This window comes from Bos mutus, chromosome 26 (genome assembly GCF_027580195.1).
Source record: "Bos mutus isolate GX-2022 chromosome 26, NWIPB_WYAK_1.1, whole genome shotgun sequence".
NCBI classification, from domain to species: domain Eukaryota; kingdom Metazoa; phylum Chordata; class Mammalia; order Artiodactyla; family Bovidae; genus Bos; species Bos mutus.
The window spans coordinates 6,740,860-6,766,153 of NC_091642.1; the positions used below are offsets into that span (position 1 = coordinate 6,740,860).

Sequence of the window (25,294 nt, forward strand, 5' to 3'; positions counted from 1 at the left end):
CACCGGCCCCCCCACTTTGTGCAGTGGTTTGACCCATCTCAATAGGTCGCCTGGGTGTCAGTGCGCATGCGCGAGCTTCGGCGCCGGCCCCTGGATCCCCCACCGCGGGTACAGGTGACCAGTAACTCTGGGCGGGGGCTTGGACTGTCGTCGTGGCAACGCTGGCCACGTGGTAAGGGGGCCGCCCTCGGGTCTGCGCTGAGCGTAGCAGCCGGGCAGCCTGCAGGCGGAAACCTTGAGAGTCCGCCCCGGCGTGGGCTCTTGCCCAGCGCCTCGCCAGCCCCGCCAGGTAGGTGTCGCTTGTGCACGGTACCGGCGAAGACACAAGACTTCCGCGGACGCACGGGGACCCGCCGTAAGCACCCCTTAGGTCGCTGCTGGCCTGGGTGGGCGCTGGGCCGTGGTGCGCGGTCCCCGAAGGGAAAGAAGGTCGCGGGACCAGAGCAGATGCCCCAATCCGGCAGGCGTTGCCCAGCACAGTCGGTGGCACAGCCTTGTCCGTAATCAGTGAATGCGATCCTGATACCTGCCCTTAGCCCACTGTCCTTAAGCGCATTTCTTGATCTGAAGGTTTCTTTAAAATCACGCATCAACCTCATCGGCTTTAGGGCAAGTTGTTGGTTCAGTCGCTAAGTTGCGTCCAACTCGGGGACCCCCATGGACTGCAGCAAGCCAGGCTTGCAATGCAGGAGACTTAGGTTGGATCCCTGGGTAGGGAACGTCCCCCTGGAGAAGGAAAGGAGTACCCATTACAGTATTCTTGCCTGGAGAATTCTATGGACAGAGGATCCTGGCCCATGGGGTCTCAAAAAGTCAGACACGACTGAGGGACTGACACTTTCACTTAGGGCTTTCCTGGGGGCTCAGACAGTAAAGGATCTCCCTTCTACGCACTAGACCTGGATTTGATCCCTGGGGTCGGCAAGATCCCCTGGAGTAGGAAATAACAATCCACTGCAGTATTTTTGCCTGAAAAATCCCATGAATAGAGGAGCCTAGCAGGCTATAATCCATTGGGTCTAAAAAAGCCGGACATGACTGAGCGATTAACACTTTCAGGGCCTGTGGGGTTATCTAAAGGACAGACCTGAGCCCATTTTGAGAAAACACAGTGGAGAGGACTGTGGTAAACTAGACAGTGTGTACCCAGCAGCTCTGCAAGTTGTGGCCAAGTGGAAAAGTCGGCCAGTGTTCTCAGTTCTCACTTTGCAAGAGAACGTGGAGAGTGCTGGACTTTTACCAGAAAACGTGATTTGTAAAACTTGTGCCAAATAAGTCATCTACCAGGCGGATTTATCCCGCAGACTGCCAGTCTGCAGCCTGTTAATGTTATTTGGGGGGAAAAAGTCACTAGAGAAGACATCAGCTTTCTGAGAGCGAGGTCTGTAGTTTTCCTTTTTCTTTCTGTAAAATGAGCAGAGTAGGTGGGAAGTGCGATTGCAAAAAAGGAATGAGCTGTCCCTGACTCTGTTGCCCCCTTCGCCTCTGGCCCTTGATCTTTCCCGGCAACAGGGTCTTTTCCAGTGAGTTGGCTCTTCGCATCAGGTGGCCAAAGTAATAGAGCTTCAGCTTAAGCATCAGTCCTTCCAGTGAATATTGAGGGTTGATTTCATTTAGGATTTACTGGTTTGGTCTTGTAGTCCAAGAACTCTCAAGACTCTTCTCCACCACAGTTTGATCACAGGAATTCTATTTTTAATGTCTTGAGGAACATACTGTTTTGTACTTTGCAAATTTTCCTCAATAAGCATGTAGTACTTTAATAAGTTCAGTTCAGTTCAGTTCAGTTGCTCAGTCATGTCCGACTCTTTGCAACCCCATGAGTCGCAGCATGCCAGGCCTCCCTGTCCATCACCAACTCCCAGAGTTCACTCAAACTCATATCCATCGAGTCGATGATGCCATCCAGCCATCTCATCCTCTGTCATCCCCTTTTCCTCCTGCCCCCAATCCCTCCCAGCATCAGAGTCTTTTCCAATGAGTCAACTCTTCACATGAGGTGGCCAAAGTACTGGAGTTTCAGCTTTAGCATCATTCCTTCCAAAGAACACCCAGGACTGATCTCCTTCAGAATGGACTGGTTGGATCTCCTTGCAGTCCAAGGGACTCTCAGGAGTCTTCTCCAACACCACAGTTCAAAAGCATCAATTCTTCGGCGCTCAGCTTTCTTCACAGTCCAACTCTAGCATCCATACGTGACCACAGGAAAAACCATAGCCTTGACTAGATGGACCTTTGTTGGCAAAGTAATGTCTCTGCTTTTCAATATGCTATCTAGGTTGGACATAACTTTTCTTCCAAGGAATAAGCGTCTTTTAATTTCATGGCTGCAATCACCATCTGCAGTGATTTGGGAGCCCAAAAAAATAAAGTCTGACAGTGTTTCCACTGTTTCCCCATCTATTTCACATGAAGTGATGGGACCAAATGCCATGATCTTCATTTTCTGAATGCTGAGTTTTAAGCCAACTCTTTCACTCTCTTCTTTCACTCTCATCAAGAGCCTTTTTAGTTCCTCTTCACTTTCTGCCATAAGGGTGGTGTCATCTGCATATCTGAGGTTATTGCTATTTCTCTCGGCAATCTTGATTGCAGCTTGTGCTTCTTCCAGTCCAGCGTTTCTCATGATGTACTCTGTATATAAGTTAAATAAGCAGGGTGACAATATATAGCCTTGACGTACTCCTTTTCCTATTTGGAACCAGTCTGTTGTTCCATGTCCAGTTCTAACTGTTGCTTCCTGACCTGCATATAGGTTTCTCGAGAGGCAGGTCAGGTGGTCTGGTGTTCCCATCTGAGAGGGGAAAAGCCTTTCTTTGTGCCTTGGGATTAGTCCCCAGTGTTGAGCTCATGGTCAGAGTGTGAGTTGGAGCAGTGAATGTGAATAAATGGACTACCCATGGTTTTTGTCCTTCAAGAAAGTCCAGTACTGACCCTGGGGAACTTCACTCAGTCAGGGACTAGATTGCCAACCCACTGGCTCACCTTCAGCTCAACTCAGAATTTATCTTTTTTTTTTTTTTTTACTGGAATATAATTGCTTTACAATATTGTGTTTCTGCTGTACAACAGCATGAGTCAGCTATATGCATACATATATCCCCTCCCTTCTGAGCCTCCCTCGAACCCCCTCCCCCACCACCACCCCACCCCTCTGGGTCATCACAGGGCTTACAGCAGCCTCTCACTAGCTGCGTGTTTTACACATGGTAATGTATGTATGTGAATCGCAGTCTCCCGGTTCATCCCACCCTCCCTTCCCCCCGAGTCCACGTCTGTTTCCTACATCTGTGTCTCTCTTCCCGCCCTGGAAATAGGTTCATCGTACCATTTCTCTGGATTCCACATACATGCGTTAATATTTGATATTTGTTTTCCTCTTTCTGACTTATTAATGCTCCACTCTGTATAATGGAGTCTGGAGTTTATCCTAAAGGAGCAGAGAGCTGGTAGCATATGCTTGGGAGACCGGGCCTGGGCTCCAGACCTGGGTTACATTTTATTATTACCTCTGCCAACTACTGTGCTGTGCAGCCTGAGCACATTACTCAAACCTTCAGAGCTTTAGTTTCCTCTTCTGTAAAAAAGGAATAATCTCCCTTCCTTGCTGGTTTAAATGAGGATTGAGATCTTGCCTGTAAGATGCTTAGCCCCATAAATTACACATGTAAGTGCCAGATAAAAGGGCAGCTGCTTTTCTTGCTAATACTCAAAGCAGCAGAACATGGGTTAAAAGTATGGATTTGAGACGTGGCTCTCTTACCAGCAAAGAGGCCTTAATCAAGTCAATTCCCTGTCTCTTTAAGGAAAAGTGGCCATTCCCCATGCTCCAAAAATTGCTGAGTAAACCTAAAGCGTTGTTTTCCCACAATGTGAACAAATATTTGCTGAGCGTCTACTATGGGGAAGAAAGTGCCCCAGGGAAGCCATTGGTTCAGAGGCCCAGACCTATTTCACAGATTCAAGAACAGAGACCAAGAGAACAGCGAAGACCAGAACCCAGGCTTCAGCCCCTCTGGCACAAGATTCTCCCACACCACCAGGCCTCTTGCCAAAGTCCGAAGTGACTCACATACAAACCTTCTTGCATAAAAGCCTGAGAAGACCCCATTCTCCCCTTCCTGTTCCAGGCTTCCTCCTGTTGCTGCAATGCAGGTAACAGGTGTCAACTGAAAAAAAAAATGTTTGTTTTAAACTTTATTTATTGATGGCTGCTCTGGATCTTCATTGCTGCGCACAGGCTTCCTCTAGCTGTGGTGCACAGGCTTCTCGTTGATCCTTAACCACTGGCCCAGCAGGGACATCCCACCCCCTCCCTTGTTGAGACAGGGTCTGTGGACCTTTCTTTGAGCCTTGGATTCAGCCCTGGGCTGGATTTGCCCAGTAGTTCAGTGACTGGTACCTGTCAGCTGTGAGAGGGTAGATGTGGAGGAGAATCGATTCTCTGCACAGTCTCAGCTTTAAACCTTCATTTACTAAGAAGAGTAGCAGAGTGTTGGCATGACTGAGTGCACGTGTCTGTTGATCTGTCTCTCGGTGAACTTGGTGATAGGGGTTCTGGGGTGGCCGAGAAGCTTCAACGGTGGCTCCTCTTAGTTCTGCCTTAGAGATGCTTAGAGCAATGGCAGAGAAGGGCCAAGGGCAGTATTTTATTTTTATTTTTCAAGTCCTGCAGCCCATCTCATGGAATTTCTAAGCAGTCATTATCCAGAAGGCGTCGGTTTTATTACCCGAGAGAACCACAGAGTAGAACCCAGAAGAAATATTTTCCTTATTTGCAGTGAATAGATTTGGTTTGCTCTCACATGTTTTTATTATCCAACTAAGGCTTCCCAGGCGGCCCAGTGATACAGAATCCATATGCTAATGCAGGAGACTCAGGTTCAATCCCTGGGCCAGGAAGATCCCCTGAAGAAGGAAATGAGGAGCCTGGCGGGCTACCGTCCATGGGGTCACAGAAGAGTCAAGCATGATTTAGTGACTACATAACAACAGCTGGGTAGCTGTCATTCATTATCTCCTTTGAGTCACTCCGTGCCTTGGGAGGGCAGAGGGTATTCCCATTTAACAGGGGCGAAAACAAGATCATGTCGTGGCCAGTCAGGCTGGGACCAGAACCTGACTCCCTTGGCCCTTAGCCCTGTGCTTGTTCGGTGACCCTGCACTCCCCTCCTTATGTTGCCCCAGAGAGAAAAGGGAAGAGAAGGAGCAAGCAGGACAGTACATCCATCAACAAGACATCTCCATTGCTGCTAAGTCCAGACTCCCTAACAGGGCCAGGCGAGGCCATCTCCCCACTCTCCCCTGCACACTCCAGCCGCCCCAGGCCTCTCCCCACCCCTCAGGCTTGAACCTGTGCAGCCTCCAGTCTGAACATGATCCTCCAGGAACATCGGGTCCTCCAGGAAGCATTCTGGGCTCTGCATGGGTGAGGATGTGGGTCCCACTGCTCTAACAGAGAACCGATAACATTGGCTGGAACAGAAGAGAACATTTCTTTCCTCTGATGTAAACACTCTGGCTGACTGGTGGCTCTGCCATGCAAAGAGGTCCTGCTCCTTGCATCGCCCCCAGGCAGGACCCTGCAGCTCTTACTGGCCAACGCCATCCATCCTCCACCCCGCAGGGAGGCAGGAAGGGAAGGGCAGGAACGGCACTTCCTGTCCAGGTGGGACCAGAAGTGTATGCATCACTTCAACTTCCATCCTCTGGACCAGCACCTCCTCACCTGACCATATCCATCTGCACGTATTTGTCCCGGGCATCCATGTGCCCAACGTTATGAAGGGCTCCTGTCTGCCAGGGAGGAATGGATATCTGGGGATCCGGTAGATCCCCCTTTCTCAGTGAACCAGAGTCTCCCTGGTCCTTGCACTTGAGTCACGCCTGCCTTCTTCCCTGGGGAAGCCCCAGGCCCCTTTCTGTTGTTCAGTCACTAATCATGTGCGACTCTGCAGCACCCCAGGCTTCCCTGTGCTTCACTCTCCCGGAGTTTGCTCACACTCACATCCATCGAGTCAGTGATGCCATCCAACCATCTCATCTTCTGTCACTCACTTCTCCTGCCACCTAGCGGCATACATCCCTGAACCCCCAGATTGGGAGGTGTGTCAGCCAGGGTTCAACAGAGAGAACAGTAGGGGATATAATCAGGAGACTAGGTGCAAGGAATTGCCTTACACAGCTGTGGGGGCTGGCGAGGAAAGGCTGGAATCCACGGTGCAAGCCGACGGGAAGGGCAGGCTCGGGCACTACCTGCAGCTGCGGCCACAGCGGAATTACCTTCTTCCTCGAGGAAACCTCAGTTCTGCCCTTTAGGCCTTCCTAGTGACTGAAGCAGGCCCTCCCTGGTGACCTAGGATCACCTCTTTTACTAAAAGCCAACGAATGGTGCGTGGATCACCTCTCTAGAGTACCTGCCCAGCAACACCTAGGTTAGCATTTCTGAATAAATGGGGAAAACGAGCCCGGCCAAGTTGGCACCTAAGAGTGAGCATCCTGGAAAGGGGGAATTCTGGTTTCTGTGTTAGACGCGTGGTGAGTAATTTCAGGAAATGATACACACGATGCTGCTGCCTCTCTCCCCAAGTCCCCCCGCTCTCCAGCTAAGTGCTGGAAAGCAGCAGTAATTGAACTTGGCTTCATAATTATTAGTTCACCCAGGATTGGGTGCTTAGATACAAAGCAATTCATTTGGAGCCAGAGTTTCCTAAGATGTCCCATAGATGTTATAAGTTTCCAGAAATATGTTCAGTGATTATTTATTAGTAATGGCTCCCAGCGTTAACACACTTCTGCTCCAAACAATATACTCTCTTTGACTGTTATCAACCACTGTATATTAATTAAGTAATTGCTAGTCTAATGCTACTTGCGGGATGTAATCTGCGTTTCCAGCAGAGTTTGTTCTGCAGGTCTTCGGTGGCTTTTGTTTTGAGACCTTTGGGTGGTTATAATGTGCTTTTTCCTCCTTTGATACAAGAGGAATTTAATGTTTATTGTAAAAATAAAATTGGATGATACAGAAAGAGATAGAGGAGAAAATAATCACCCTAGCCTAGCAGCAAAGAATATTCTTTCATGTCTATGTGTATATAAAATCTGTAAGATCACACATGTTACGTAATTCTGTATCCTGCCTTTTTAAACTTAACACTATTTTGTGAGTAAATAACCCGTGTAGTAAGTTGTTTATGAGTATTTTAGTGATTTTTTTTGTAGACTTGTACCATGATTTATTTAGCCATTCTCTCCTTGTTGGACATTTACATTGTTTCTAAGTATTTGCAATTATAAAGCATAATGCTAATGCTAATGCTAAGTCGCTTCAGTCGTGTCCAACTCTGTGCGACCCCGTAGACGGCAGCCCACCAGGCTCCCCCATCCCTGGGATTCTCCAGGCAAGAACACTGGAGTGGGTTGCCATTTCCTTCTCCAATGCATGAAAGTGAAAAGTGAAAGTGAAGTCGCTCAGTCGTGTCCGACTCTTAGCGACCCCATGGATTGCAGCCTACCAGGCTCCTCTGTCCATGGGATTTTCCAAGCAAGAGTACTGGAGTGGGGTGCCATTGCCTTCAGGATACAAACTTGCAGCTAAGTTTTGAGGATCTAATGAAGAGCGTGGTGGTTATAATCAACAATATTGTATTATCAACTTCAAAGCTACCAAGAGACTAGATCTTAATTGCTCTTACCACAGAAGAGAAATGATAGTTTTATGAAGTGAAGAGATGTTAGCCAGTGTTACAGAGGTAATTGTGTCACAATGTATAAATGTATTAAATCACACTGTACACCTTAAACTTGCCCTATGTTCTGTGTCAATTAAAAAAAAAAAAAAATACCAGGATGAACACCTTTATGTTAATCTTTGCACATATTTATGAGTATCATCTTAGAATTTATTCTAAAACTGAAACTATAGGAAGAAAGGGTATAAAGTATGTACGCCTTTTGATATATATCAACAGGCTTTTTTCCAGGTTTCTCAAAAATTTTTGAAAGATTATCTCATGGTACTTGACCATATTGTAAAACATATGAGAAGAATCAATATAATCATTTCCTAAAGAGCTTATAAGCAACTGAGTAGATTTATCAAGAAATGGAAGTAATTATTCCTTTCCTTAGAAGATACTCATTTCTCTTATTTATTATTGATTCAACCCAGAATTTGCATCACTTCTCTTCTGTGAGTCTCTCAAGTGATATCAAGTGCCAGCCTGCTGTCCGAGGGCCTTATCAGTGACAGGGTCTTCAGAAGGAACAAGCCCATAAATGCCAAGTCACTGTGGGGGAGGGAGAGGCCAGCCAAGCTGCCGCTGATTACCTGCGCCCCACGCCCGCCCAGCCCACTGACCCTGCTCAGGAAGAGCCTTGGAAATCGAGTTAACATCCCCTTTCCCTGCCCCGTAGCACCCTGTAAGGACTGCCAGGCCATAATGAAGGTTCTTTTGCTGAAAGACCCCAAGGAGGACGACTGTGGCCAGGACCCCTACGTCAGGGTAAGTGCTTGGCACACCCAGTCCCAGAACGCCTGGCCCTGCCTTGTGTTGAAGTCAATCAAGGGTGGGGCGATCTGCTAACAGTTGAGGAGTGGGCACAGTGTAAATTGTGAAACAGGCCCCTTTTCCTTATTTTCCAAAAAAACCCCTGCCAGCTCAAAGCTGTATCCTTTTATTTGCAGGAGCTGGGATTATATGGGCTCGAAGCCACTTTGATCCCTGTTTTATCGTTTGAGTTTCTGTCTCTCCCCAGTCTGTCGGAGAAGGTAAGGTTCGCCAGCCTCTGAGCACCGTCGTTTTCCAATGAGACACCTTTGGTTTCCCTGGCATCCTTCCCGGCCCGAGTGGGAAGGACCCGTTGATGAGCACTCGTCTCACCATCTGGCGACGTGAACTCACCTGCCCCAGGTCTCAGCTGCTGTTGGATCCTCAGCCCGAGCCTCTCAGAGGCGGCCGCGGCGAGGCCCCACCTGCCTGCTCTCAGCGGTGCAGACCCTTCCCCTTCCTCCTCTCCTGCAGGCCACACCCCCTGACCTCAGCAAAGAGCCCAACAGCTGTTGTTTCTTCCCAGGCCAGGGACCTTGGCCAGGTCCCCCAGAAGATAGGAGGGAGGGTTGGGGCTGCTGCCCCCGGGGTTGGGGTAATACATTACAGCTGGGGACGGCCCCAGGGAAGCCCTGTTGGAACAGTTCCAGCTAAAGATTTGGTGCCCAGCAGTCTCCACCACTGTGCACCTGCCACCAGATAACCTCCCCAGGGGCTCTGTTCTGGACACGTGGGCCAAGAGCTGGGGGCTTCACGGGATGGGTGTGCCCACCCCTGTCCACTGGGCTCCCCCCTTCCCCACCCCGCCCCCATGCTCTGCATATTGGAGTCTGCCTGTCACTCACGGAGCACCTGTCTGCTTTCTCCCTTCCGTTTGAGCTGAATGTTGAATTATTCGTTCAACAGTTGGCATCTGCCCTGACTATGTGCTGTGAGGACTATGTAAGGGACCCCCATAAGCAGCTTTAACGGAAGCAGAGCTCATCATCTGAGCTCGTTGCTAGGACCCTGATGGTCAGAAAAATGCTACAAGCAGGAGCCTGTCCATCACCCCCAGCTAGTCTGTTTCCTGAGGGGGTGTCTGAGCTCTGAAGCTCTGGTGGTGTTGAGTGAGTGCTCTGGCCTGGGCACCGTGGAGACACGTGCTCAGATCGCAGCTCCGGCCCTCACCTGGGCTGCTTCCTCATCCTCGACAAGCCTCTGTGTCTTAATCCGATCAAATCTTTGCACCCATCACAGGGTGCCTTCACATGTTCGGTGCAGGAATGTGTGTAAGACAGCCCACCACCTTGCTCAGAATACATGGTCAGTAGATTTTGTCCCCATTTTTATCTTCAAAAACCGGGGCTTCAGCATGGATATCGCTCCTTGAATATTCAGTTTATTATGGATGCAGGTCCAGTCTGCGGTCCTGCCTACACCCCAGCCACGCCCAGGCTGAGTCACATCCCCTCTGCTCCCTTATGCCTGCCACCCCGCATCACACCGACCCGTCCCTCCCCAAGACCGTGAGCTGTTTGGGGGAAATGCTGTGAATTTACCTTGTGACCTTAAAGACCTGGAGTAGTTCCAGGCACATAGTGGGCTCTCCTGTCTTGAGTGGATGGAAGGATGGATGGATGGATGGATTTAGTTTGCCTACTACTTTTGTGAAGATGTTGAATCTTGGGCAGCGTTGAACTTGGCCATCATATAAAATCCTCTGCCGTTGTTTGGTGTGCAGCTGTCTCATCCCGAAGGTTACGGGGGACTCATTTTCACCAGCCCCAGAGCAGTGGAAGCCGTGGAGCGGTGTTTGCAGAAAGACACTAAAGCTGAAGGTGAGGGCGGGGTCTGCTGTGAATCCCTCTGGATGTCACTCTGGTTTATCCCGTCGGTGATGCTCAGTCTAGAAAGAGGTGCACCTCACGTTTGAAACAGCGCAGTGACTTTTGGTTCAAAAAGTATTTAGGTACCGAGTTCCTTTGTGCCTGTGTTACCTGTGGAGGGAAGATGAGATGAGATTCCCTCTTCTAGGCTGTTTCTTAGTGTCCTACCCAGAATAGCGTCACCCGGGAGCCTTCTGATGGGAGCGAGCACTTCGAGGTGCCGAGTCCCCAGGAAGCCGGACCGTGCTGCCTCCTAAACGCCCAGACGGGTGTCAGATCTTAGGAAGGAAAAACTAGTGTTTCCTTATCTCCTAAAAGGGTGTTGAATGCCAAGTGGCCTTACGACACTTTTTTTTCCAGTATTTCTTTAACCCATATTTTAAAATGTTTACTTTTGTCATAAAATGATAATGTCCTCTATAAAATTGTGTTTGTTCCTAACCCGAAATGTATCATCTCTACTTTGACCTAATGGATAAATGAGCCTTCCTATCTCAGAAGACAGTTTGTTGACTGCTTTGGTTGATGTCCCAGATAAAATCAGTTGTATCAGACGGCGGAGGACGGGGTGGATAGATAGCATTACCAACTCAGTGGACGTGAGTTTGAGCAAATTGCAAGAGTGAAGGACAGAGGAGCCTGGCACGCTGCAGTCCAGGGGGTCGCAAAGAGTAGGACAGTGAGTAAACAGCAGTTGCTTTATTAGAGATTTAAATCGCCTCTTTTTCACGAGCAGTAACTTTTTTCTCTAAAAGTCTAGATTTGGGGGGAATTCCCGGTGGTCCAGTGGTTAGGGCTCAGTGCTTTCACTGCTGTGGCCATGGGTTCAATCCCTGGTCTGGGAGCCAAAATCCCACAAGTCTCATGGCGTGGCCAAGGGAAAAAGGGTAGATTTTTATATTTTAATATCACCAAGCAAATTAATTCTTCATTATGTTTGTTTACTAGTATTCATTAAAATGCTTCTAGTGCCAGCTGTGGAAATTACTTAATATTTCAGGCAAGGCATACTGACACATTTGGCCAAAGTGATTTTCAAAAACTTGCCTGCAGACTAGGAATAGAATATAAAAATGGATTTTAGTTTGAGATGCTGTTTCTTTATATCTGGTCATTAAAAGTTTGCCTTGCTCACAAGTTTTTTAGGATGAATAAACAGCCACAGGCAGCAGTCCAAACGGCCACCGTGGTATTTGCAGCTCACATCGAATTTCATGTTTTACAGTCTGGAAAAAGTCTCTGAAAGAAAAATGGAATGCTAAGTCGGTGTATGTGGTGGGAAATGCTACTGCTTCTCTAGGTAAGCAGTCAAGGCCCAAATAAAACACCAGAGTATGACTGTGATATTGTGATTATAATAAAAAATGTATATTTGGTCTTTATCCCTATTCCTGGCCCAGGCCTCCTAAAACCCTTGGAATTTCCTAAGTGATAAGAAAAAAAAAGGTGTCTTTTGTTATTCATAACAGACCTCTTTCAACTCCATCTGAGCTGACTTCACTGAGGTGACTTTTGGGAAGCCCTTAGACTGGGGGCTAGTTGCCATGGGAACCAGTCCCGTGATTCCAGTGGGAACTTTCAGATCCTGCCCTCCCTGCCCCCCACCTCCAGGGAGAAGGATGGTGGGGTGCCCAGAGGTTGAATTAATGACCAGTGACCAATGATTTAGTCGATTGTGCCCATGCAATGGAGCCGCCATAAAAATCCAAAGAGCAGTTTCACAGAGGAGCTGGGAGGCCCAGGCCCCCCGAACCATCCCTGCCCGATGCAGCTCCTCCATCTGGCTGTTCATTGACACCCTTTGAAATACCTTCGTAAGAAGCCAGCAACAGTAAATTACAGCTTTTCCCTGAGTTCTGTGAGCTGTTCTAGCAAGTGACCCAACTCAAGGAGTGGGCCAGGAGACCCTCTGACTCAGAGCCCGTCTGTCAGAAGCACGAGCGATGACCTAGGTCTGAAGCGGGGGCAGTGTGATCCGGGGGGGCTGAGCCCCGCATCCTTGGGATCTGACGCTGCCTCCTTGGAGAGAGCGTCAGACGTGAGTTAGGTTGTCAGACACCCAGCGGAGAGCCGGAGAACTGCTGGGTGTGGAAAACCCACCCCCAGGGCAGCCAGCGAGCAGAGGTGTGAGTGTGGTGGAGAGCAGAGAAGAGAGGGGAACAGGAGATGTCCTTCCCCACTGACCTGACTTAGTTCATGGAGCCCCGTGGTTCAGTTTAAAACAGATTCTTTTCCTTACTCAGTTTATAACAAGTAATTAGTCAACCACATAATGATCCCGATAAGGCTGTGGTAAAATAAATACATTCAGATATGGCTAAATGGCATTGAAAATCGGTTCCCATGTTTTGAGAAATACTTGGTCCCCATGTATTCAAAGGCTTTGCCAAATTATTTGTACCTTTTGGCCCACTAATCCCTTCTCTGGTAATCTATCCAACGGTAGTAATCCCAAATAGGAGAAATGTTTTTATCATTCAGTCGCTCAGTCGTGCCCAACTCTTTGCGACCCCATGGACTGCAGCACGCCAGGCTTCCCTGTCCATCACCAACTCCTGGAGCTTACTCAAACTCATGTCCATCGAGTCGGTGATGCCATCCAACCATCCCATCCTCTCTTGTCCCCTTCTCCTCCCGCCTTCAATCTTTCCCAGCATCAGGGCCTTTTCAGATGACTCAGTTTTTCGCATCAGGTGGCCAAAGTATTGGAGCTTCAGCTTCAGCATCAGTCCTTCCAGTGAATATTCAGGACTGATCTCCTTTAGGATGGACTGGTTGGATCTCCTTGCAGTCCAAGGGACTCTCAAGAGTCTTTGTGGGGGGGGGTTGGGATACACAACTATATCGTAGTGCTGCTTATAATGTAAAAAAGTGAAAAACCCCAAATGTCCACGAAGAGGGGAAGAGTTCAATTTAAATGATGACAGACCTGTGTGGTGGCGATGTCGTTTCCTCTTTTATATATACATCTTTATTTTGGAGGGAACTTATAGGAAAGGTACAAATACAAGGCAAAGAACTCAATTTTTCCTGAACCTTTTGAGAGTAAGTTGCTCATTTGACCCCGCATCACCTAAAGCCACAGGTCTGGGGGCCGCGGGGGCGGGGGGGCCGCGGGCTGGGACCCAGCTCCCTCTCAGGTACACGATGCCTCCTCCCACCTCCCACATCAGCTTCCAAGGGGAGACACTCCATGTCTTTGTAAAGCACCTGCCTTCGTCTTTGCACCTTTAAAAAAATGACCCTGGAACAAAAGGACTTAAATAACCATGTAAACAAATAGATGTTGTTGTTTTCCAGTGAATAGAATTGGCCTGCATACAGAAGGAGAAACCTGTGGAAACGCAGAAAAGCTTGCAGAATACATTTGCTCCAGTAAGTAGAGTAGGGCCCGGTGAAGCCTGGTGCTGCTGTTGGGGGGCCTCCCAGCCAGCACCTCGGGGGAGGGCTGTCTCCTCGGTGCTGTCTTGGTAACGACACGGCTGGTCTGAGTGTGTGCGCCCCTCTGCGTTCACAGCGCCTTGCATCTGCTGCTGTCTTATATCAGGTGCCTTGTATCTGCTTCCGTCTGTGCTGGTCTGAGGTTCAGCCCACTGCCCTCCACCTGCTCCACCCAAGGAGACAACTCGAACTTGACACAGAGTGAAAGGGTTGGAGACAAACCAGGAACAGGATTTTCTGGGAGTCGTAAGGGGCGGGTGGAGGCAGCAGGAGCTCCTGGGCACTGTCTGTCTGTCTGTCTGTCTGTCTGCCAGCTCTCCCGCCTGTCCTTCCTTGTGGGAACCTCTTCCTTCTCTGAATTCCCTCCCCCGCAAAGCCCACTCCTCCGTGAAAAAGCACCCCCTGCTCCCTCATAAGCTCATCATTGGGCAGCACAGGGGCTGAGACTTAGAATGGCACAGGTTCTAGGGAGATTTGTATTTCAGTAGGGATTAGGCTTTGCACTGGTTATGAAATTCTCAGCTTCTGACATGAGAGTTCTGTTTGGAGCAGAACTCTCGAAGAGAAAGAACAGAGGCTCAGTGTGTCTGTAGGGGAGCCCCCACTCAAGTTGTGTGTCCCAGACCCCCCGCCGTGCCTGCTCCAGCTGCACACAGATGCTCACATAAGCGTGTGTCCTTGTCATGTTGACCCCTCCCTAACGGATGCATGACATCAGACACCCACGTGAAGGATGGTGTCTCACCTTCTGTTACTGAGGGGATCAGGGCTGTGCCCCTCGAGGTCAGGGGCTGTGGGCCTGTCCTTTGAGGACCAGATGCAGGCGGCTGTGCGGGCCCGTCCTCTGCCCATCGTAACATGAGAGCGGCCGTAGACCACGTGCTGGGCTCTGACCCGGGGCCGTGGTGTACAGGCCCTCTCTAGAACTTCCCTGGGCTCTGACCCGAGGCTGCGGTGTACAAGCCTCTCTAGAACTTCCCTGGGCTCTGACCCGGGGCCGCGGTGTACAGGTCCGCTCTAGAGCTTCCCTGGGCTCTGACCCGGGGCCACGGTGTACAGGCCTCTCTAGAACTTCCCTGGGCCAGTTGGTTGCTGATGCCCAAGGTGTTGCTGTGAGTTTGTCCAGGAGAGGGTTTTGTCTTCTGTGTCCCTGGTGTTGGCATCGGGTGGGCAGGGAGGGCAACACCGTAACCGGGGACTTGGACGGCTTCCGGGGCCATTTTGTGTGGGCATAGTGTGTTGGAACATTTGTTCTCCAGGTGGTGCTGGCCTGTCTCGATCTTTCTGAAGTCTTAGGGGGCCCTGCTGTCAGGAGCCAGTGCCGTTGGTGAAGGACTCGGGCTTGTGTGTTTCTGTTGACCCCGGGAGGCACTCCTGCAAGAGTCCTGGGTCATCCCCTTCCCGTGGGCCAGGCCTCCTGGCGCTCAGGCTGCAGACAGTGGATTTTGCAGGTTCCCATTCACTCTCCTTTCCCCACTCTTCTTTTATGAATGATCTTATTTGCTGTTTCCTGCATCACTGTCACGCTGGTGTTGAGAGCTGGGCATTACCGGGTGGTCAGCGTGGCCCTGGCGCCTCTGCACCACCGTCCACTATGGTCCTCTGTGGGAGCCACATGTGCCTGTTTAAATTAATCAAAGTGAAAAAACGAAAAACGTGTTTCCCCGTCACACGGAGCACAGGCCACAGCTCAGCCACCCCTCTCGGCTCAGGGCACCGCAGGGACGGCCCGGGTGCCCCAGGGTCGCCCAGCGTGCTGTTTGGCAGGCTTGTCGAAGCTCCGGGGGGCTCGGGACCATCCAGGGTCCCAGAGCTCTGAGGGGACAAGCGGGAGGACGGACTCCCCACGGCTCGACCACCGTTCGCCTGTGGGTCCTAACAAACCTTCAGTTCCCAAGTAGAATCATACCTAAATGAGAACTCATCCTGACTGATAAGGACTTGCCCCTGGTTTCGCCTAGATGTTAACGATTTTCTCGGAAGTCCACTCTGAAGCTTGATCTTAAAAGGCAAGAAGGCATTCCCAGTGCTTGGAGTAGAAAGGCCAGTTCGTAGTCACTGCTTGTTTGTTTGACTGAAACACTTGTTTACTCTGTGACAGGCACTGTTAGAGCGCTTAAAGCCATCACCTCGGTGAGTCTGGTAGTTTCTTGTTCTGATGGACAGGTCTTCCCTCCCAGGGTGACCCTGCTGGCGGAAAAGAAAGGATGAGTGAAGTGGTCAGAGGTAGAAGATGACTCTTAACAGCGTCTTCTGAGAGAAAGAGAAGGAGGGGAGGGCGTCAGAGGCAGGCATTGTGCGGGTTATTTATTGATGTTTAATCTCCCTGGATTATAGTTGATTGGTTACTCAGGTTATTTGAACTGTCCCCCTGGACTTGCAGCTGAGCTGACCGACAGTTTGTTCCTGCCAACCTGTCCACTTCTTGGGCTCTCCTTCGTGCGCCCACCCCCACCCAGCCTCATCATCCTGATTATCCACCGTTAAGTGCCCTCTGCTAACAGGCCTGAGAGGGCACAGACCTGGAGGCCGTTAGAGTTTCACAGACATGCGTCTCCTCCAGCGAAATGACATTTACACACTCCCTCTCATCACCCGCATCGCCTGCAGAGACTGAAGCCCCTGCCCCGGCCACATACCGCGCGCTCAAGGACTTTCCGCACAGCTGCCGTCTTCTGCCCAGCAGGCCAGGCCCCCTTCCTGTTAAAGGAGCGCAGAGCATCCGAGCCCCGAGGTTCACCATCCTGTGTGGGGTTAGACTCCTGCCAGGCCCTGGTCGCTCCCTGTCGTCCCGGGGAGACCTCACCGCTCACCTCTGCAGAACACTCAACCAGCTTTCACACTGGCCTGTTTAGCTGAGCTCATCCCAGAACGGAATTTTTTAAATTCATTCATTCATTGTTTTCCATAAGTGATCTTACGACAAAGAGGAAGAGTGGTGTGGTCGAGCAGTGCCCTGGTGGGAGATGCCGTCAGTTTCCATGGTGATGAGAGGGGCCGTGGGCGTCATTCCCCTGGAGGCTGTCAGGCTGTTTGCCATCAAGCCTCCACTCTTGGGGAGGATTCTGACACCTGACGGCCCATTGGTTTTGTTGGGAGCTTCTGTCTCCATGGTGTCTCCACAATTCTGCAAATAGAGGCCTCCAGCTGATTCTCCCAGAGCGGAGATGTACGCAGGGGGAGGAGGCAGGGCCGTTCTGAGCAGGCTGGGCTCCCCCCAGCGTCCCTCAGCCCCTGAGGCACCTGGCCTGGCGGCTGCCATCCCCACCATAACAGAAGTGGCCCTGCAGCTGGTCTCTGCTGGGGCGGCTGCACATCCATCATCCACGCTCAGCTCCCATTTGCTGCCTGCCCGTGGAGCCCAGGTTCCAGCTACTTCCCTCCCAGCCGGTCCCCTCAGGAGGCAGAGACTGTTACTCTGGGGCCAGTACTGGGCCTGACCTCTGACCCAGCTCTGCATGCTCACCGCTGCCCGGGGCCACCAGGGTGGGAGGGGCTTCGGAAGGCGGGGGTACCACAGCCCCAGGCACGCGTGGATGTTAGTGTTCCACATGCTGCCCCCCACCCCACCATGACCCCGAGAGCTTCCTCCACTCGGTCCTGGAACCGACCTGACCCAGGGCGGGGCTTGGGGCTGCGCCTCCCACACCCCTGACACGTTACCCCTGGCCTGTCTACAACGCCCGCCTGTTTACTCGCAGGGGAGCCTTCGGCACTGCCTCTTCTGTTTCCCTGCGGAACCCTCAAGAGAGAGATCCTGCCAAAAATGCTCAAGGACAAAGGTGACTGAATGCACTGGCCCTCTGGGCCATGCCTGCCCCGGCCTGTCCGGGGTCCCGAGAGCCCGCCTGCGCAGTGACAAAGTGTCACCCCAGAGCCCTCGAGGGAGGGCACGGCTTGGCTGGACCACTGGGCCGGGAGGTGGGCGCCCCTCATGTTAGGTTCGGGGTGCAGGCACTTTCCTACTTCAGATCCGCTCCCCACCAACCCGCTCAGCTCAGCTGGGGGCTGGCGGGGGGCCCAGAGCCCTCACCAGGACCGCGGTGGCAGTAGGGTGGTCGGGACCCCCAGGTAGGCACACGGGGAAGCCAGTCTTCAGGGAGAGCCGATCTCATCAAGCACGGGGCGGCCTGCAGCTCAGCTGACCTAGACCTGCTCCCACTCCAACCCTGGGCTCCATCCCCGGGTGCCAGGGACCGAGCTGTCTGGGCCCCCGAAAGCTCATGGCCGCTGACGCCCCAGGCTTACAAACCCCCATGCGGTCTGCCTCCAGCCCGCAGGGTGGGAGTCCAAGCGGACAGCAGCCATGGCGGGAGTGGCCAGGGCCAGGCCTGTGGACAGTTCACATAGATGCGGGGACAAAAGGAATCCGTGGTCCCAAGAGGGGCTGAGGCTTCGGGACCCCGTCCTTCCCTGTCATCTCCGCCTCCTGCACCGTGTGACCGCTCCGCAGCATCGGGTGGGGTGCGGAGGGCCGGCCCAGCCCCCATCCCTCGGTGCCCAGCCGCTTGTTCCGGGAGACTTGTGTGGCCCTGGGGGGCCTCTACTAACGGTTCCCTGTGGTCCGTTCCCGGCACAGTAAAGTGTGTCTCCTGGTCTCCATTGTGTCCAGGGATCCCCTTGGAGAGTGTAACCGTCTACCAGACTATTCCACACCCAGGAATCCAGGGGAACCTCACCAGCTACTACACCCAGCAGGTGCGTGCCGCTTCCCGGGAGCTCTGGCCGGGGGCCCCCAGGTGGCACAGGCAGGGTTGAGGGGCACCAGCCTCCCGACGCTGGTTCTACTGTCCACTGCAGCTTGTGACTTGCGGTGGGGGGCGGGGAGTGTCCCATCTTTTGGTTCCATCTCTGTATCTGGGAAGTAGGAACAGACCCATCTGGTAAGGTTTTTCAAGGGTTAAAGGAGATAATTTACACAGAGCCCTCTGCGTAGCATTCAAGACTGAGAAAGCCCGGGGTCAGCAGTGGCCGTGACACAGTTCCTCGCTGTGGGGCAGCGGTGGGGCTGCAGGGCAGGGGCCGAGAGGGGCGAGGTGCACACCAGGCGGGCCCGCGGGGTGGGGCGTGGTCTGGGTCGAGCTGGGGAGGCAGCGGGAACCTTTGGAGGCTTCAGGCAGAACAGTGCTCGGCTCTTGTGGGGTTGATGGGAGCTTTCCACGTCTGCACCCAATAAGACGCCTCCCCTTCCTCCCCCAGGACAGGCTTCCTAATGCCTTGCTGGCCTGAGAGGCCCCGTTAGCACCAACCAGAGCAGAGAGGCCCAATGGGCCCATTTGTCTGCTCCATCTCCAGAAGGCACGGAGAGGGCCATGGAGCAGGCTCGCCGCTGTCTGACTTGATCAGTGCTCTTTGGCCACAGGAGCTGGAGGTGCTGTCCACTCGCCTGGGTGCTGGGTCCCCGGTGCCTGTGTCCTCTGGCTGGGCAGACGCAGACCCAAGGGCGGCAGAGTGCCCAGGAAACAGCACCCAGCCTCCCCCACCTCCTCTAAACAGTTCTCGACCTGGGCTCCATCTCTAGGGAGCCCAGGACCCAAACCAGTGGGAACCCTTCTGCTGCGAATGCCCCCAGGCTGTCCCGGAGTGATGTCCCAGGCTCCAGGAGTGATGGTGACCAGCTGGGGAGCATCTCTCAGTGAGGACCCTCCTGCTGCGAATGCCCCCAGTGTGCACCCTGGGCTCCAGGGGTGGTCACCGTCTGGGGAGCATCTCTCAGTGGGGACCCTCCTGCTGCGAATGCCCCCAGTGTGCACCCTGGGCTCCAGGGGTGGTCACCGTCTGGGGAGCATCTCTCAGTGGGGACCCTCCTGCTGCGAGTGCCCCCAGGCTGTCCCAGGGTGCACCCTGGGCTCTAGGGGTGGTCACCGTCTGGGGAGCATCTCTGGGTGCACCCTGGGCTCCAGGGGTGATGATCGGCTGGGGAGCCTCTTTGTCCTTGGTCCCTGGCAAGGGACTGACTCTGTTCTCCCCTCTCCAGGGTGTTCCCGCCAGTATCACATTTTTTAGTCCCTCTGGCCTGACACACAGTCTCAAGCACATTCAAGAGTTATCTGGTGACAGCATTGGCCAAATTAAGGTAAGATATTCAGTGGGCGTTTGGTCTTTTTCTTTCAGATTCTTTTGTTTGTTTGTTTTAGCTTTTACTAATTATCCTAGAATTTCCGTGCGAAGTCAAAGCACTCCTGACCTCGCAGAGTCCCTGATGGCAGCTCTGGAGAAAAGGCAGGGCTGGACCGCCCTGCGGTCCAGGGGTCGGGCCTCTGCACTTCCACCGCGGGGAGTTCCAGCCCTGGTCCAGAAGTCCTCGTGCTGTGCAGCGCGGGCATCAGGACTCCCAGGCCCCTGCGCACAGCTCACAGTGCCGCTTCCTGGCTGGTGCTCTTGCACAAGTTACCTAACCTCTGAGCCTGTGCTGCGTGAGGACAATTATCCCTTTGTGGTCTTCGTAGACATGTGCATGGTCTTCCCTGATAGGTTCATTGAAAGAATTAAGTCAAGCCCTTAGCTCAAGGCCTGGCTCAGTTATGAGCATGCTTCCCCTTGTTTCCCATCTGTCTTGAAATTATGTATTCTAAATCCTTTCTCCTTTTCGTGGTTTTTAACTCAAAGGATTTCCATTTGTACTCTTTAGGAGTCGGCAAGTAATCACAGCCCTGTAATGGGAATGCTTTTAAAGGGCCTGAGGGGGACTGGGGAAGGGCTGCTGGTGTGACTGGGAGCCCCCAGCACAGGCCCCAGCACACCAGGGTGTTGGGACTGTCTCTGCCTTATAGACTGGTTCCCCACTCCCACCCCAGCCCCAGGCAGGTGCCCAGAGACGGAACACTGGCCTTAGCGCTGGGCTGTTGGGGGCCCGGCGGGGAGTGGGCTGCCCTGCTCCAGGGGCCCCGTCCGCAGCCTGGGTCCAGCCCCATGGGCTCCGTGGGTCCAGCCAGGCCCCTGGTGGTGAGTCCGACAGCAGAGCTCTCTAGACACTCCCCGCTCCTGTGACCAGCCCATGTCGGGGAGTAAAAGGCTCACGTGGAAACGTCATCTTGTGACCAGATTGCTTCTGCTGAAATTATGCTTTCTATTTGCCAGTTCCCGACTTCAGGGAGTTTCTTTCTTTCTTTTTTTATTTTTATTTTTTTTTAAGAAAAAAGCAGCTTTATTGAGATATAACTCACACACCATGAAATTCGCTTTTTATGACTTAAATATGTACCTTTTAAAGTGTACAGTTCAGGGGTTTAGTACATTCACAGAGTTGTGCCGCCATCACCCTCTCGTTCCGGAACATTTTAGTACCACGAAGGAGACCGCGTGCCGTGAGAGTCACGCCCCAGCCCCCAGCCCCCACTGGCCTTCTCCCCATCTCTGCGGATCTCCCTGCGCTCTGGACTTCTCATACAAACGGAGTCTCGCCGCATACAGCCTGTGGTGCCTGGCTCGTTTCACTTAGCCTGATCGCCTCAGGGCTCACCCACGTCGTCATGTATCGGTTCTTCATTCTTCTGCGTTACCACACAACAGTCTATCTGTGAACAAACCACCTTTTATTTATCCATTCATCAGCTGATGGACGTTTGGACTGTGTCCTCTTTTGAGCCATCATGAGTAATAGCTGAGCATTTAAATACAGGCTTTTGTGTGTGTGAACACGTGTTCTCATTTCTCTTGAGTGTATACCTAAGTAGAGTTGCTAGCTCATATGGTGACTTTATGTCTGACATTCTGAACAGTTGCCAAACTGTTCCAAAGTGGCTGTACCATTTTGCAGTCCCACCAGCAATATATGAGGATTCTAATTTCTCCATATTCTTGCCTTTTTTTTTTTTTTTGTCTGTATGATTATAGTCATTCTAGTGGGTATGAAGTAGTTTCTTAGTGGTTTGGGTTAGGATTTCCCTAATGAGTAAAGACGCTGAGCATCTTTTCATGGGCAGGATGACCGTTTTGATACCTTTTTTAAAATTTTTTTATATTTATGTATCTTTACAATATTGGTTTGATTTCTGTCATGCATCAACATGAATTCACCTTATGTGTACACCTGTCCCTTCCCTCTTTAATCTCTCCCACCTCCCACCCCTTCCCACCCCTCTAGGTTATCACAGAGCACCAACTTGAGTTCCCTGAGTCTTACCATTTTGATATCTTCTTAAGAGAAACGTCTGTTCACATCCTTGCCACTTTTAAACTAGGTTATTTGTCTTTTTGCTATTGAGTTGTAAGAGTTTTTTTTTTTTTTTGGATGCAAGTACCTTATTAGATATATGATTTGCACAAACTTCTTCCCATTCCATGAGTTGTCTTTTTGCTGTGTTGATGGTGTTCTTTGAGGCACTGCTACTACTAAGTCACTTCAGTCGTGTCCGACTCTGTGTGACCCCAGAGACGGCAGCCCACCAGGCTTCCCCGTCCCTGGGATTCTCCAGGCAAGAACACTGGAGTGGGTTGCCGTTTCCTTCTCCAATGCATGAAAGTGAAAAATGAAAGTGAAGTCGCTCAGTTATGTCTGACTCTAACGACCCCATGGACTGCAGCCTACCAGGCTCCTCCGTCCATGGGATTTTCCAGGCAAAAGTACTGGAGTGGGGTGCCACTGCCTTCTCCGTCTTTGAGGCACAGAAGTTTGTTTCAACCAGTGTTCTATTTTGTTGCTTGTGGTTTTCATCGTGTGTCTCAGAAACCATTGCCTCGTCCACGGTCATGAAGATTCACTGCTGTGTTTTCTGTTGCAGTTTTAACTCTGACATTGAGGTCTCTGATCCGTTTTGAGTTAATGTTTGTGCATGGTGTGAGGTAGGGGTCCAGCTTCAATTTTTTGCCTTAGGGAGGTCTCTGAAGGGGTAGCTGCTTTGTGGAAGGGGTGGGAGTGTGGGGTTCCAAGAGCCCCAGCTTCTGTGCGAGCAGCCTCCTTCCTTGCCCCCCACACACCCCTGGGGAGGAGCACCAGGCCACCGCTTCCTAAGACTGTGCGAAGGCGGTATCTCGTTCTCTCTCCTGCCAGCCTGCCTGGGGAGGGGCGGATGGGGGTGCCGGGCAGGGGCTGCCATCTTTAGGGGGCTCACCGTCACAGACCACTCCTGGGCAGGTCCCTGTCGGTGGTGTGAGCACAGAGTGGGGTGGGATGAGCACCTTCTCTCTGCCTGAAGCTGTCAATCTTCCCATTTCACCACCCCCACCCCCAGCCCCCGCCCCAAGCCAGCACTGAGAGGCAGGGTGATTGAGCCCCTTTTACAGATGAGAAAACTGAGGATCGGAAAGGCTAAGTGATTTGCAATGACAGCTGGCAGGGGCCAGAGTCACAGCAATACGTGGCCCAGGCCACTGAAGCTTCTAACCTAGGATAACGACGGTCCTGTGACCACCGACGGGCACCAGGTGTGGGTCTGTGCCAAGCCCAGGCCAAGTGGTCACACGTGCTGCTCATCTAACCCTTGGAGCAGCTGGATGAGCAAAGCTGTTAACCTTTCTGCTTCATGGAGGTGGGGACGGAGGCCCGCAGAGGGTAGGTCACCCTGAGGCCACTGTCCTGTGGAGCTGCCGTTTGAACCTGACCCCCTGGCTCCGGGCCCCGGTCTGGACTGCTCTGCCTCCATGGGGGGCCCGGCTGCCACCCCTGCCTCACAGAGAGCCCCTTTCCAGGCTTTGTTCTGTGCTCCCACCACGGAGGTCCTGACCGATTCCAGACGTCGTCCTAACAGGATGTCCTGACGGGCCCTGCACCCAGCCCTGCTGCTTCCCCTCCAACCCCCCACCGAGGCCTGCGGCTCCGCTGAGACCCCTCTATCTTCTTCTCCCTGCAGTTCGTGGCCATCGGCCCCACCACAGCCCAAGCCCTGGCCGCACAGGGCCTGCCCGTGAGCTGCACCGCAGAGAGCCCCACGCCACGTGCCCTGGCCGCCGGCATCAGGACGACACTCCAGCCCCACGCGTGCTGAGTGTGAGGCCCCGGCGCCCTCCCCTGGCTGGGTTGCTGCCTCCGTGTGGAGCCAGGCATTGACAGGGGCTCCCAGGAGGCTGCTGCCCTCATGCTTCTGCCTCCTGCCCGAGGAGAACACCCCCTGCCCCCCGCCCAGCACCCAGGACCGGACAGGCCATGGGGCCGGCATCAGGCCCACAGGCACCTGGCGCCCCCCCCAGGGAGGCCAGCGCGGACCCTTGCCCGGCGCACACGGCTCCTCCGGCGGCAGGAAGGAAGCCAAATAAAGCTCGCTGGGCACTCGGGCTGACCGTGTGTCCCTGTCACTTGCTGTGTTTGGGGAAGAAGCAGATGCGCCCTCGTGCTGAGAACCGACAGACCTGGCGTGGAGATAAAGTTTGCTGCGTGTGAAGGAGTTTTATCCTCTTGTGAAAAAGAACCTCTGGGCTGCTCAGGTGAATAAAGTTTGCTGCGTGTGAAGGAGTTTTATCCTCTTGTGAAAAAGAACCTCTGGGCTGCCCAGGTGAATAAAGTTTGCTGCGTGTGAAGGAGTTTTATCCTCTTGTGAAAAAGAACCCCTGGGCTGCCCAGGTGAATAAAGTTTGCTGCGTGTGAAGGAGTTTTATCCTCTTGTGAAAAAGAACCCTGGGCTGCCCAGGTGAATAAAGTTTGACGTGTGAAGGAGTTTTATCCTCTTGTGAAAAAGAACCCCTGGGCTGCCCAGGTGAGGCTAATGGTAAAGAATCCTCCTACCCATGCAGGAGATGCAGGAGACGTGGGTTACATCGCTGGGTTGGGAAGATCCCCTGAAGTAGGAATGGAAACCCACTCCAGTATCCTTGCCTGGAGAATCCCATGGACAGAGGAGCCTGGCGGGCTACACTCCATGGGGTCGCAAGGGTCAGACACGACTTAGCAACTCAACACCACCACCAAGGGCTAGTCAAGACATTCAGGCAAGGCTTTACTGGGGCTCCGATGGCTACAGGAGGGAGCAAAAACAAGTAACAGTTTCACCTTCTCACTCCCCGAGGTGGGGATGAGCTGGTTGCTTATGTGGGATGAGGGTGGAGGTCCGTCCAGGGGTCAGGCTGGAGGGGGCTTAGGCGGCCTGCCGCCCCTGTGGGGGTGTCCAGGGTAGGGGGCACGCGCAGTACCCTGTTCTTGCTCCTGACACCTTTGTATCTTCTTGTCGGTAATTTGCTCCAACTGTGCGTGCGTGCAGTTGTTTGTAGAGCCTTATAGTGTCTTTGGATTTTGTTGCTCAAGGAGACGTTTGTCCAGGTGCAAGCACTGCGGGAAAGAGTCCCGCGTCCCAGGCCCCAGCCTCAGTGCCACAAAAGACGGTCCTGTGGGCTCAACAGTGCCTGGACTGGGTCAGCGGTCCTCAGATCACATGCTTGGGGGACAGAGCAAGGTCCAGTTGCTATAGAAGTCTCTTAATGATTCTGTACTTTTAGCTAAGGCAGGGTTGCAAGCACAAGCTCTTAGGTTTATAAGCAGAATTGAAAATTATACCTAAAACTCCT

At 52.5% G+C, this 25,294-nt stretch overlaps 1 protein-coding gene across 3 annotated transcripts; it reads left to right on the forward strand.

Annotated features, from left to right (window-relative positions):
• The first annotated feature begins 59 nt into the window (after positions 1-59).
• UROS (uroporphyrinogen III synthase) lies at positions 60-24,398 on the forward strand. 3 transcript variants are annotated; one of them, XM_070363566.1, is made up of 10 exons: positions 61-355; positions 8,416-8,504; positions 8,687-8,770; positions 10,273-10,369; positions 11,643-11,717; positions 13,718-13,792; positions 17,560-17,640; positions 18,471-18,556; positions 19,836-19,934; positions 23,650-24,398. In XM_070363566.1, exons 1-10 carry the CDS (start codon positions 67-69, stop codon positions 23,782-23,784), a joined length of 1,110 nt encoding a protein of 369 aa, XP_070219667.1. In that variant the 5' UTR covers positions 61-66; the 3' UTR covers positions 23,785-24,398. The 3 variants fall into 3 exon arrangements, with proteins under 3 accessions (XP_070219668.1, XP_070219667.1, XP_005902919.2); XM_005902857.3 differs by having other exon boundaries at positions 61-289; XM_070363567.1 differs by lacking the exons at positions 19,836-19,934; positions 23,650-24,398 and adding an exon at positions 19,058-19,220 and having other exon boundaries at positions 60-355.
• The last annotated feature ends 896 nt before the right edge of the window (positions 24,399-25,294 follow it).

What these genes read in the sequence shown, in the direction of transcription:
- UROS (XM_070363566.1), top strand. Translation starts at nt 67, where the DNA reads ATGCGCGAGCTTCGGCGCCGGCCCCTGGATCCCCCACCGCGGGTACAG. An exon ending in TCCCCAGTCTGTCGGAGAAG is followed by an intron (nt 8,771 to 10,272) that starts GTAAGGTTCGCC and finishes TTTGGTGTGCAG; the next exon opens with CTGTCTCATCCCGAAGGTTA. An exon ending in ACAGCATTGGCCAAATTAAG is followed by an intron (nt 19,935 to 23,649) that starts GTAAGATATTCA and finishes TTCTCCCTGCAG; the next exon opens with TTCGTGGCCATCGGCCCCAC.